The following is a 14,101-nucleotide window of genomic DNA, read 5'->3' as shown; positions in this document are numbered from 1 at the left end:
TTTATGAGCAGTTTACGTACAATCAAAACTTGAAATCTCTTTATTTTATTTTTTTTAGGGAGTCATAAAAAAAATGGAAACCACCAACAAATCACACCAGCGTAAGCAAAAAAATTATTGAACCTTATTGTATTTAAATAAATTTACAATATATCATATTGTTTTTGCTTTACAGCTTTGTCTTCACAAAATTCCATCTATACCATTGATGGTAGTCAATTGCAGCTAGCCCCACCGTCGGAGGACATGAAAGGGCCAAAAACGAAATTGTCCGTTAAAAATAATTTGAGCAAACGCCGAATGAAATTCACATTCTAAACTATTATATTTTCAGGTTCGGGAAAACATCGAAGAAACACTTAGAAGCGTTTTTAATATTTACAATATTGATCATTTCTATTTTGCTAATCGCGTTGTGCGTTACCATTTATCTAGGTAATATATATATTTGCTATGTGTTTATGTAATTATGATCCTCTTTGGCGTGTAATTACAGTCGTTGAAACGAAACTGGGCGTTACACCTTACATATGTCTTACTCATCAGTGCATCAGAACTGGTAAGTTTGTAGACCACGCCGCTTGTAGAATCTTAATCAATCAATTATCATTCGTTCAGCCTCTGTGATACTGTCGTCAATGAATAAATCGCAGGACCCGTGTGATAATTTTTACAATTTTGTGTGCGGCAACTTCCGAACGGAGCGAGCAGCACCTGATCCCAATTGGGGTAACAGTTGGTTTATGATAAATGAGGTTCTCATAAAAAGGGATATTACGGGTGAGTCTTTATATTCATTTAAATATAAATTTATACGGATCTGACACGTCGTCCGCGACACCTAATGGATAGGCGGTCATTTATGGCAGGAATTTCTTTACTTTAATATTTCAGGGAGTATGACTAGTAAATTCGTGAAAGATTATTTTGTGATGAATTTCCACAGTGAAATTTGATTTTATTTCTTTAGGCAAAACAGTCACTCCTTCTGATATTAAATATAATCGTTCGGTTGCCGAATGCCCGATGCTATGCAACGCTACCCTACTCTACGCACCGCGATCCCCACTGTGCAGATTTTCGTCGGGTAGCATCGAGTACAGTCGAAGACAAAAGAACCGGACACTCATATTCTTATTCAAACTACATGTATAATTGTCTTATATTAATTACACCTACTTATTTTAACATAAATCAAATTAACCGAGATAAAAAATTCATTAGTTTTTATTTTTTAAAATTAATTTTAATGGTTTGGTAGAACATTGATCAAAACACCGGAATACCATTTTTTGATATAATGGATTTAACTAACAATTATTTCATGGTATTGCTCATACAATTACACCATTTTCGTCGAGTAGTATCAGAACAGGGCACTCATATTTTTTGTAGTTTATTCCAAAACGTGGCAAGGCATCGGGTAGCGTCGCATAGCGTTGCATCGCGTAAAGCCGGGAACACACTTACCCGACGCAAATCCAAACTCCAATTTTCCATAAGGTATTATTGGAGGGTATGTGGGTATGTATTACCCCCGTGCACATCTGCCCGATGCTATGCAACGCTACCCTACTGTACGCACTGCGATCCCCATTGTGCAGATTTTCGTCGGGTAGAATCGAGTACAGTCGAAGACAAAAGAACCGGACACTCATATTCTTATTCAAACTACATGTATAATTGTCGTTATATTAATTACAACATACTTATTTTAATACAAACCAACTTAACCGAGATCAAAAATTCATTAGTTTTTTTTNGTTTAACAAACATTTTATTACATGCTCAAAATAACTCATTAAGAACAAATGAGGCGTTGCGATTGTGAAACTGATTTGTGATACACGCTGTGTGACAAAAAGTGGCGTGTGCTTGACTTCGCATAGATGTGCATACCCTACCAAAACGTAGTAAGGCGTCGGGTAGCATCGGGTAGCGTTGCACGGGGTGTGTTCCCGCCTTTAGCCCACCACATTTTCATCCCGAACCCTTTCCGACAATCCTCAGTTACATAGTTTCCTATTATATTTTGTAAGAAGATTTTGGCGAATATGTAGGTCTAGGTAGTGAATGCTTTCGTTTTGTGCAATTTACATACTGAATGTTATTTTTCTACGTGTTTACTGTTTTCAAATCAATAAAAAGTTTCATTGCAGATTTTCTTCTTCAAAAAAGCCAAGACGATGATCCTGAATTCGTACAAAAAGGAAGAACGTTATACAACTCGTGTGTAGATTTCAGTAAGTGATATGAACTATTTTGTTTTTGTTTTTATATGTGACTTGATTTGTGATAATGTCAGGTGCAATGGAGGAAAATGGGTTAGAGACCTACTGGGATATTCTTAACACGACCGGTCTGCCGAAGGACCCGTTTAGTAACCCAATGTCAGCTGAACAATGGCTCTGTTCTCTCGCTAAAATACGCCGATACACCGGCTTGAACATAATCCTGGGCGTGAGTGTAAAAGAATCGATTTCAAACAGTTCGACAAATCAAATCATGTTCTCCACACCGGATCAAGCTGAACAAATATTTACCGGGTACGACACGCATTGTGTAAAACAAAAGGCTTTTCGTAATGCGACCGGTTCCTTTCAGATTCCATTGGGGCAACGAGAACAAGAAAATAATGAAGGAGTCTTTGACGGACGACGTGAAAAATACATGGGTTAAATCAGTTGGTAAAATTATCCTCCTCGTTATCAAATCTGGGGGTGGAGAGATAAAAAAAGACGAATTGGAAGCGTCCATTTCTTCACTTGTCGATCTGAATAGAGCACTCTGGAATGTAATACACACTAATTAACTTAATGATTTTTATTGCTTTATTGTTAATTCGTGATGCTACTAAGTACTAAAAATATTTAAATATATAAATGATAAAAAAATTAATAAAATATGTTTGCCTGCACGACTATTAAGTTTTTTGAAGATATTTATTTTTATTTATTGCTATCTGTACATAATGTACATTGAGCAAATAGTTATAAAGAAATCTGAAAAACATGTCAGACCAGGAGGCAGTGGGGAGAGAAATCAATCAGTGCTGAACTCTCTTTTATTTAATGGTGGGGGGGGGGTAAAGTTAATTCGGTGCTTTAGATAGGTCATGCGGCCATGGTCCTTGTAAACGGCGCGGAGGATTGTAAGGGTGAGATGTTGAGGAAAGAATTAGGGCTAGTGAGATAGGGTGGAGGGAGAGTTTAGAATGGAAAGTGAAGAAGCGTGTTCGGATAAGATCTTTCACGAAAGGGATTTTAAGATCTTTATGGATCATTTGATCGGTGACATAGAAGGGAGCATTGAGGATACGGCGGAGAACTTTAGATTGAAAAGACTGAATTCGTTGGATATTGGATGATTTGGCAGAGCCCCACAGCTCGACTCCGAAGGTCCAAATAGTTCTGATGAGTGTTTTGTAAGCGGTTAGTTTGTTATCTATGTAGTTTTGATTTTGGTCCAAGTAGATGTCTGAGTAGTCCATATCTTTTGTTAAGTTCTAAGAAAAGCCCAAGGTAGCGGACTTGGTTCGATGGTGGTATTATTTTGTTGTAAATGTGCACTGGTGAACAGGTTTGACGTTTAAGTGTAAAAGTAACTTGTTGGCTTTTTTGTTCGTTTAACATGATCCGCCACAGATGGCACCAGTTGGTAATAAGGTTCAGGTGTTGTTGGAGTGCTTCTGTTGCTAGGATAGGATTGGAGTGTGTTGATAAGATTTCGGTGTCGTCCGCGTAGGTTGTGATTTGTGTGTTTGAATGTGTGGGTATGTCAGCAATGTAGATGGGTTAGAGGATTGGGCCTAGGATACTTCCTTGTGGAACGCCAGCTTTGATTGGTGTGATAGGTGAAAAATCGGTGCCGATTCTTACTTTAAACCATCGATCTGAGAGGAAGGATTTCACGGTAAGATAGTAGGAATGAGCAAGGATACATTTTAACTTATAGAGGAGGCCGGGCTGCCATACTCGGTCAAATGCTTACGTAACGTCCAGAAATACGGCTGAGCAGTATTGTTTGTTTTCTAGAGCCGAGGATATCGTGTCGACTACTCTGAAGCACTGCTGAACAGTGGAATGGAGAGGACGAAATCCAAATTGATGGTTAGGAATTACGTTTTCAGAAGTCGAATATAGGAATTAGTCTTTTAAGGAGGATACGTTCAAAGATTTTGGATAAAATAGGAAGGAGGTTTCTTGGTTTATAAGAGGATGTGGCACTGGGGGATTTGTTTGGTTTTGGTATTGGAGTTATTAAAGATAGTTTCCACTGGATAGGGAAATAGGTATGTATTAAGTAAATAATTATTTCTACATCTTTAATAAGTTTAACTATGAAAAGAAAACCTTCAGATGTTCCTACTTAGAAGCTAAACAGAAATGTGTGGTGATTAGTGACCGTTAATCCATAAGTATTCAGAAATCGTGAGAATGCGGTCTAGTTGATGTAGGTTTCAGAAAAACATTTTCTTTATCGTGCCAACGTTTCGGTCTTTATTGAGATCATCTTCAGGGCCTGGGATTTACAAACATTGTTTACATTTAACAAATACATTTAGGATGTGGAAAAGTGAATTTATACAATGCAAAATATATTTTTTATATTCAATCAAAGTATTTCTACTCACTCAAAGTGTTTGTCTTCTGTGTAATTGTGCCATTCTTGCGTGTCGTGTTGAGAGTGCCAGTGAGATTTTGCTGTTTTATGTTTATATACGTTGGATTTTGAAGGGGTGGGGAAGGAAGTCGGCTTAGAAAAGACATTTTTGGTCTTTAAGGTGAAAAGAGCCGACGAAGGGAAAAAATGTGTTGGTAATGGTTCGGCCAGATTATCCTTTCAGGATTATATAGAAAGGGATAAAGGGCCCTGAAGATGATCTCAATAAAGATCGAAACGTTGGCACGATAAAGAAAATGTTTTTCTGAAACCTACATCACACTAGACCGTATACTCACGATTTCTGAATAACTAAACAGAAATGTTTGTGCGGTTTTTCACTTATTATTTTTTTAATACCATTAATCAACAGTTTTATTTACATAAAAAGACTAGGTGTTTACATCACGTATTAACAGAAGATAGTCAGTTCATAAAGAAACAGAGTATTGAACAGTTCACTGTAAATTATAAAATATTTTCTTTCTCGTGGCTTCAAAACCCAATTCGTGCGTGCTTATTGAATTTAAGCTCCGTACTAAGGCGGCCGAGGCAGCTGGTAAAATTTGTACTTCGTTCGGTGACGAAACGTAAGTGAGTGCACTGCCCAAAAATGGTTCAAAATTTAACCTCTAGGAATGAAGGGATTGAAGATGAGCCACGGTCTGAAAGGCATTCTGTCTCGAATTATCGAAATAGATTCGAGTCAAACGTGTCAAGAGCTTACCAGATTATTCAACGTAAGCGATGAAACCATTCGCTCCAGCTGCATCGACTTGGGAAAACGTGGAAGCTCAGCAAATGGGTCCCTCACAAATTGACGGTAACAAGCATCAGCGTCTGAACACTTCCGTTGACTTCACGGGAAAGTAAAGACTTTTGTCCGGATTGTCACATGTGACATACATCGGGTAGAGTAGAGTAATACCAGGAGATCGTATTATATGTCACCACGAAAAAATCTGTAAACCAGATTGGGAGGGCTACCATTATCCATTATTACCCCAGACAATTCCACCCTGACCACACTATCAAACGCGGCACGAAAATCAACAAACAGGTGGTTATGTGTCTGAATGTTATTCACGGGTTCTTTGTAACATATAAGAAACGTATACATATATTTAGAAAATTTGATTCAATTGTTACCTTATTGGCTAAGCTGATAAGCGCTTAAGTTGTATTTCTTTTAATAATTCTTGTTGCCAATATTTCATGTACGACTTGTTTTCACTAAAGTTAATATAGTTCCTACGTTTCTGATTATCTTCGTCCGCCTAAGTAGCAAACTCTGAAATTGCAAAATATTGTACATACAGAGTGTCCTTTTTAGATGGCCCAGCTGAATTTCCCTTGAACCAATGACGCTATCAAAGAAACAAAAATACGTTTTAATACTTTTTAGTCTAGTTTCAAAATTCACGTTTTTTTGGAAAAAAAAAGTATATAAGGTAACTCAGGCCAGTTCCACTTCAAAACTTCATATATGATCCTATACATACATCATTTTAAAGGATTTTTTACGCTGAAAGCAACGGTGTAATTGGATAATTGGTCAAAAAATGACAAAGTTATGGCAAAAAGTTTGAAAAAACAAAACTAGTAATTTAGTTTGCTATTTGTTAATCACATTTCATGTTCTAACTGCCTGCATGTAAAGATGCAAACATTTGCTCTTTTTAAGCATTTCACAGGTGTTCAGAGCGAAAGAGCCAGCAACAACAAGCATTTTTTATCCTTTGGTGCAGTCCTTCAACTGAGGTTGCTGAGTTATTATTGGCGTAGAGACTGTTTTTTAAATGGCTCTATTTAAATGGCTTTTTTAAATCGAGTGAGCGAGCCAGGAGCGAGGAGGCCAACAAATCGGACCATGAGGTCCTTCCACTTTTCCCGGAAGTGAAGATTCAAATAACGTCGCACCTGCAAAGGATTTTGTGCAGGGCATCCATCAAGCTGGAGAATCATTCTGTGTCGTTGTTGCAGAGGAACATCATATAATAGTGTTGGTAAAACCTCCCTCAAAAAATTCAGCACCATTTAAATAATTTTCATAGAAATAACGTCCAATTAATTTATTTCCGAGAAGTTCAAACCAAACGTTGATACAGAAATGGTGAATGATGGAGTGAGTGTGTGCGGTGTTCAATCCTTTAAAAAAAAATATATATATATATAGTTCCTACTCACAATAAGTTTGAAATTGCTCTGAGTTTTAATCATTTTGTTCATTGTACTTGCAAGTTTATGGCATGGGGAATTATAAAAGGACACTACTGGTCTTATAGGTTGGTTTGTTATCCTTATGAATTTTGACTGTACCGTATAACATTGGGGGTTTCGGGTTCATTGTTATTAATTTTTTAAATGCATATTGGTCATCTGAGAATAAAAAATCACTATTTTTTATAGCTGTTTGAACTCTAGTTTTCAATTTCAAGGTGGGATCTTTGTTTATTTCTTTACACTCATTATTATTTAGGAAATCCTCAACATTAGAAATTTTGATGTTCAATGAAAACTATACTATTTCCTTTATCGGCTTTTAAAAAGTTGTTGCTACTTTTTAACTTTTTATCAATAGACCTAATTGTACTTGGGATATTTAATTTTTTGACGTTTAGATTTACCAAGTTTTGTTTAGTTTTTTCAGCACATTTATACTTTATATTTGTATTTATGTTACAATCTACCGATGAACCAAGGCATAGTGTTTTGTATCCAATTCTGTTTTAGGGACAAATTTTAAGCCTTTGTTTAAAATTGTTTTCTTCTTTATTTAGTACCATGATTGTTAAGTTTATAACCCTTGGGTAAAATTTAACTGGAGTTTTTGGGTCTTTATGAGTATTTTTATTTATAAGTGTACCATACTTTAAGTTTTTGATTTTTTTATCTAATATACTTTGTTTTTTTATCGATGATAAATTTAACTTTTGATCGCGTATCATAATCGAATTCGTCCCATTCTACTGGAGACAATAATGAGGCAAGCCTAATGTGTACAATATATCGATAAAAACGTTTTGTATCTCTTTGACTGTACAATCTATGTAATTCATTATTTAAAATGTTTTTTTGGCATTTACGTTGTAAGTGAGTTGAACAGTTCTTAATATTTAATTTAGCAAAAACTAATTTCGGAGTTAGATTTAATTTCAAACATTGGGAATTGAACCAGATTGGTTTGTTGATTTTTGAGCATGAAAGCCTTAATTTATAATAAAGATTTAAAAGTACTTGTTTACTAACAGATTTTAAGCAAGTGGAAGTAATATTATTGATTGTGTTATAATCCATTACTGCTTTGACTAGGAAATTAATAGAAATGGTGAATGATGCAGTGAAAAAAACTTGTTGTGAGTAGGAACTATCTTTTTAAAAAAAAAAGATTAAACGTTGATACTGTGAACCACCTGATGATGACAAAAGTTTTTGGTTTTACCTTTCGTTCGAAAATTCCAACGGGTTAGTATGCCATTACAGGTGAACTTGGATTCATCAGTCCATAGGACGTATGGAAATCTTTCCTATGTAAGTCCAGGATGTTTTCTTCAAGATTAGAGCGATATGGCTTAAAATTATAAGTCTGGAGTACATCTCTAATTTTAATTTTTGAAAAATCTAAAACCCTTCCGACAGTTTCGAGAGTGGAATTAGGATTTTAGCGAACACACAGTAAAATTCACTAATTGTCGTGGTCCGCTTGATCAATTAATATCTTTCAATTAATTAAGGTTTTTTAGTTGAGATAAAAAAGACAGTGTCACGAGCGGGATTCGAACCCACGACCTTCGGCTAGATTCGCCGCTGCTCTACCACTTGACCTATCGTTACTTTGATCCACTCGGACACTACTTCCCATCTCAACCCCACCTTTTGAATTTTGAATTTGAAAAATGGCAAAAAGGAGGGAAAATTCAAAATGTGGGGTTGAGATGGGAAGTTAGTGTCCGAGTGGATCGAAGTCACGATAGCTCAAGTGGTAGAGCAGCGGCATATCTAGCCGAGAACACGACTTTTTTATCTCAACTAAAAAAACCTTAATTAATTGAAAGATACAGTAAAGTATTTAGCTCCTCGTCGCAATTACGCAGCCGGTTTCTTGGTGGTGGAACAACAACTGACCCGTATTTCCTCATATTGCGAGCAACACTATTAAACTTTTGTGGTTTACTCTGGAGCGATGAGGAAATTTGTGGGCGTACAACTCGACTGCACGACGTGCAATACCACCATTATCAATAAATCATACGTATGGCGGAAAAATGTGCTCTTCGGTTCATTTTGAATGGAATACTGAATGTAAAGAATAGTTATTATTGTAAAATTTATTTACTTCCAGGAATTAAGATTTGCTCTCATAATGCGAGTTTGACAAACAACGACAGAATATAAACAATAAAACCAATTAATGTTTTCCTTAGTGAAGAAGCACATTATTGGAATTAACAACGAAACAAACAAAATGGGTTTTTTCAAACTTTTTGCCATAACTTTGCCATTTTTTGACCAATTTAAAATCTAATTTTTAATGGCTGTTGTTGTGTGGTGTTTTAACGTTAAAAAGGTAAAAATTTGAAACGACTAAAAAATATTAAGCACTTTTTTTTCAGCCGGGCCATATAAAAAGGACATCTTTTATATTTATATGGCAGAACCAAATGGGAAGGATAGGCAGGTCGAGATGATAGTTTTCAAAATGAAATCTCATAATTGAACTAGATGTGTTAACATTTTCTTCTATCTTGTTTTCAAAAGTTAGTTTGTTTATTTAATACACAATGTAATAATAGTATAATGTTGGCCCAGTTGGAGAATAGTCCAAATATATCGAAATCCATTCTCAACGAGATTCCTGAAGAGATAAGTGTTGAGGAACTACAAATTTATCTGGACAAAAATACGGTATCAGGAAAATCGAAGGTATGTTCTTGGATTTCAACATTTATATAGTTTTTTTAAATTGAATGTTTAATTACCTCCCACAGTTGAACTTAGCCAAGTATATAAGTATTCTGTACGAAGATGTTTGGGAAGTGAAAATTGATTTGAATCAGACCAAATTGCAGGTCTTTCAGAAATACTATTTTCAACTGATATCCGAATTCCTTGAAAAGGTCGAAGACAAAAATATTGGTTGGACTGATTTAAATTGGACGGGCTACGAAAATACGACGTTAAATGCGTTATTGTCACAGGTATATACATTTGGTGGAACGTCCTGGAAAATTTGGCGCCCCACGTTAACAGAGAGCTTTCGGATTTAATAAACACATTTTGGACCAAGCTGTTGGATATGGAGTACGGAGAAACTAGGTAAAAAAAAAAAGTTTTACCTGACATTCAAGTTTGTAATTATTCAAAATATCACTACTTTAAGAAAATATAACCAATAAGTATATATTATAGGAATTATTTTTGTTTGAGCGTTGTAAATCAATTAATGGCGCCTGCTGCAGGGTTTTTCCTCGTCGAGAAAATGGAAAACAAAACGATTAACGAGGTGAAATATTATAAAAATATATTATTAATAACAGTCAAAATTTATATAAAAACTGCCCCATCTAGATCATGTACCTAATAGACGCTGTAAAGAACGTGTTTGCTGAAGAAATCCGGACACTTCCGTGGATGGATGATTCTACAAAGAGATCCTCAATTGAAAAACTGAAAAAAATGTCTTCTTTCGTAGGCATACCGGATGTTATGAGAGACGTAGACGAAATAAATCAATTGTACAATGTAAATATTTTTAATTAAGCAATTACAAAAAAGAAACCGTATAATACTCTAATTATAAATCGTCAGGTAACGTTAGAAGAAGACTCGTACTTAACGAACTTCTTGAACTTAATCGACCTTCACAGCTATGACATGTTTTCCTCTTTGGCTGAAGAGAACAACTTTTCAACGTAAGCAAAGATTATTTATCGATTGTTTTACGCTAGAACTAAATTGAAAATAATATCTAAGAAAAGTAGTAAACTTTTTCATTCTAAGAAATAAATTATATGTTTAAATTGCGGTATTTTATTATGGTGGCTGATGCAGTTTGACCGATTCCGACCATTTTGATCTGTTCATCCGGTTCGACTTAAGACATCTTCCGTGGATATGTTGTTTGTAACGTATCAATAGATGCTTGAAATCTTTTCTTTTTATTTTTTTATGAGGTTGCACCTTATCACAACATTTGATCACAAACATTTTTTAACACGGTCACAGACCAACACGCCAGCGCTGCACCCGGAAGAGATTTTCCTGAGAAACCAGCCAATTCTGGCACTCTATGACAGATTAAGGAGCAAGGAAGTCTCAAGCTCATCGTCGATTAAGGACGTGACGGGTTCGCGGGAATGAAGAGGTGGGTGTGAGAATTTTAGGATCGAGAATTAGTTCGTTCACAAAAGAAATATTGAGGTCATTGAGGATAGTGAGGTTAATGACGTAGTAAGGATCTTTGACGATTTGTCTGAGGAATTTTTATTGAAAGATTTGGATATGCTGATGGTGGATGGTTTATCAGAACCCCATAGTATTTCCAACGTGGCCGCAGTGAAGTCTTGTATAAGGTCAAGACAGATTTCCGTCCTAGGAGTCTTCGTAGTTGTTCAGCCTTCTGTTAAGTTTTGTCTCCTGTGTATTGTGCGACAATTGACGGAATGGAAGTCAGATCTCTTTGTAGTGGTTGTATAGTGGAAGGCAAAACTGTTTTTTAATGTGAATTTACACTGAGTACATTTTCTTCTTTCAGTCTTGTCATCCACTTATTGTACCAGTCTTCGGTAAGTTCAAGGTGTTCTTTAATATTGGGCGAAGCTTGTATAGAATTTGAATTAAAGTACCGTAAGTATCGTAGGAAGTGATGACGGTATTAGGGTTTATAGGTAGGTCAGCAGTGTAAATGATAAAAAATATGAGACCAAGAACTCTCCATTGTGAGACCCCGGCTGGTCTGTGTGTGGCTTCCGAGAGCTCGTTGCCGCACCTCAATCAGTAGTGGTCGGTTAGATAGAATTAATAGACCGGGTAGGAACCGTTTAAGTTTATAAATATTTTCCTTTTTATGCCAAATGAATTAACGTGAAGATTTTAACAGTGGTTGTGTTGACAAGCCCATTCCATCCTATGATTTAAATTTTTCTTGTTACGTTCTAATTTTTTTTTATCGGTTTCTTTAGAGATAATACTCTCTCAATTTTATGAGGATGTGGTTCTCCATCGGTGACCTACCTTTTTGGGAGATGTTTGGTTGTTCATTTTAGTTTATTGTGCTTTTCCTTTCTTTGTTTGAATTTTTTTAGGCGTGGTTTTGGACTTTCGCTTCGTTACTGTTTTCTTATCATTTTTCTTTTTCGGATTTTTTGTCAAGATAAGTAGATATCTTCGAATCTGTAGCTCTGTTTGTCTTTGGATGCGTTTTGGATATGTTCTCGTTATTTGGCTGAGTGTCTTTTGAATTTCGTGATTTTCCATCTCTCTCTCATTTTTTTTAAATGACTTTCTCGATGATGAGCCTGTACTACACGAGGCACGACCATTTTTCATTGTTTTCTCGCCTCGGCCATTTTTTTCTTTTCAGCGTCTTCTATTTTCTAGCGCCAAAAGCCATTAGAAAGTTGTATTAAATAACACCATGTGGGTTATTATCGAACGTGGTGGTCATCTAATATTTTACGGCGAACTTAAAAAAGACTGTGTCATGATGATTTAGGTTTTGAAGGCAAGCCATGGTCAAAATTTGCCTTTTGTGGAAGGCAGTAGTTATATAATGTGGGACACATCATTCCAATATAAAATTTAATTCAACTACTTTTTTTATATACGATGGATATCAGGAACTGGAGGAGTTCCCTCCTGAGCACTGCACTGTACAGCTTATTGCACTTTATCCCTGGATCCATTTTTTGGGGGGGCTCGCAACACAAGTGTGAATTTGAACCCCCGGTGTGCCGGTGTTTTTCCATCGAAGAAACTCATTTTTGAAGGGGGTTGGGACCAAATTCAGGGTCGCTGAGATCTGATCCCGCTCCTTCCATTGAAGAGTGCCGTTTCAATTTTTTTCAAGTGTCCGGGGGCCACACTTCCCCTTAGGCGTCAGAAAAAGTCCAGAGGCGACGGTGGGGATCGAACCCACGACCGCGGGATCAACTAGCCGAGAGTCTGACGCCTTATTCGGCTACCTCGGCCCCCTAATTAAACTAGTACTACTTTCTTTTCTTTTTTAAATTTATTGAATTTCTATTTCACCACTGTTTCAATTAAGGAAAACATTGTTTTTCTTTGTAAATGAAATCGATGTCTTGAGATTGTATAAACATTTTATAATTTTAATGTTTAAAAATGTTTTATGTTTATTAGGTATCTGTAGACATTGTTCTTACACATAGAATTTTAATAGTTTTTAATTTGCATTGTAGAGCATTTTTTGATCCATTGTCAGTTAACGCTTATTATAACCCGAGTGCCAATTCAATTAGTAAGTATGATAATAATTTAATGTAAGTCAAGTCAACTGTATATATTTATTAAAATTATAAAAATTGTTTAAAGGGTATTTTCTATTTTAGCTGTGCCGGCTGGAATACTTCACTTTCCATTTTACGATTTGGGAACAGAGTAAGTGTTTAACTGTAACAATTGATTAAACCAGTAAAATATTGATTAATGAAAAAATTATCAAAATTTCTTTAGATCTCTTATTTACGGGGCCATCGGTACAGTGATAGGTCATGAAATCACGCACGGATTCGACAGTATAGGTGTAAATTAAGTCGTTGAATTAAGAATCAGCCGGTCGGTTACAACGTTGAATTGTTTCAGGTCGAATGTACGATAAATCGGGAAATGTGTACCCTTGGTGGTCGAATAGGTCGGTTGAACAATATACTAATCGGACATATTGCTTTGAAGAAGAATACAACAATTACGTCATTCCACGTCTAAATGCCACAGTAATTTAAATTTATAATATCGTTATAAGGCGATTATTACAGTTTTTCATCTTTCGAGGTGGATGGGGTGTTGACGTTAGCTGAGAACCTGGCAGATGACGGTGGTCTGCGGTTTGCGTACGGGGCGTATAAACGATACGCCGAAATGGGAGAACAACAACGACTTCCAGGGCTCCAGGCCTTCTCCGACGAACAGCTTTTCTTCATGTCATTCGCAAATGTAAGGGAAGCCATGCATTTTCGGATTTTAAAAAAAATCAAAATAACTTGTTTTTTGTTTTAAGCACTGGTGTTCTGACGAAACAGATGAGAGCTTAAGCCAAATCTTGAAACAAGACGAGCACAGCCCAGCTCTTGTGAGGGTAAACGTTGCCTTGCAGAATTTCGGCCGTTTCGCCGAAGTGTGGAAATGCCCGGCCGGCTCGAAAATGAATCCGTCCAAAAAATGCAATTTGTGGAATTAAATTGGAAATTTTACAACTGTG

At 36.1% G+C, this 14,101-nt stretch overlaps 1 protein-coding gene across 6 annotated transcripts in view; it reads left to right on the top strand.

Annotated features, from left to right (window-relative positions):
- Positions 1–14,101, top strand: part of LOC106670195 (endothelin-converting enzyme homolog) — a 28,252-nt gene extending 14,151 nt beyond the window's left edge. For 2 of the 6 annotated variants that reach the window (XM_014400300.2, XM_014400301.2), the window contains exons 2-21: positions 59–101; positions 176–269; positions 335–435; positions 497–559; positions 619–780; positions 2,160–2,243; positions 2,306–2,546; positions 2,605–2,794; positions 9,472–9,585; positions 9,651–9,798; positions 9,861–9,978; positions 10,072–10,165; positions 10,231–10,404; positions 10,471–10,574; positions 13,083–13,163; positions 13,216–13,281; positions 13,357–13,424; positions 13,486–13,616; positions 13,675–13,836; positions 13,901–14,101. In XM_014400300.2, the coding sequence (XP_014255786.1) occupies positions 74–101; positions 176–269; positions 335–435; positions 497–559; positions 619–780; positions 2,160–2,243; positions 2,306–2,546; positions 2,605–2,794; positions 9,472–9,585; positions 9,651–9,798; positions 9,861–9,978; positions 10,072–10,165; positions 10,231–10,404; positions 10,471–10,574; positions 13,083–13,163; positions 13,216–13,281; positions 13,357–13,424; positions 13,486–13,616; positions 13,675–13,836; positions 13,901–14,080 (2,403 nt within the window). In that variant the 5' untranslated portion in view covers positions 59–73 and the 3' untranslated portion in view covers positions 14,081–14,101. Of the gene's footprint in view, positions 1–58; positions 102–175; positions 270–334; positions 436–496; positions 560–618; positions 781–2,159; positions 2,244–2,305; positions 2,547–2,604; positions 2,795–9,471; positions 9,586–9,650; positions 9,799–9,860; positions 9,979–10,071; positions 10,166–10,230; positions 10,405–10,470; positions 10,575–13,082; positions 13,164–13,215; positions 13,282–13,356; positions 13,427–13,485; positions 13,617–13,674; positions 13,837–13,900 lie in introns of those variants that run through there. The other 4 variants (XR_002910344.1, XM_014400302.2, XM_024227177.1 and 1 more) reach the window with 4 other exon arrangements.

The sequence above is a fragment of the Cimex lectularius genome, unplaced genomic scaffold, assembly GCF_000648675.2.
Source record: "Cimex lectularius strain Harlan isolate CLEC.00 unplaced genomic scaffold, Clec_2.1 scaffold134, whole genome shotgun sequence".
Taxonomy (NCBI): domain Eukaryota; kingdom Metazoa; phylum Arthropoda; class Insecta; order Hemiptera; family Cimicidae; genus Cimex; species Cimex lectularius.
Note: the sequence above shows the minus strand (reverse complement) of the source record. Positions and strands in the feature narration are given on the sequence as shown.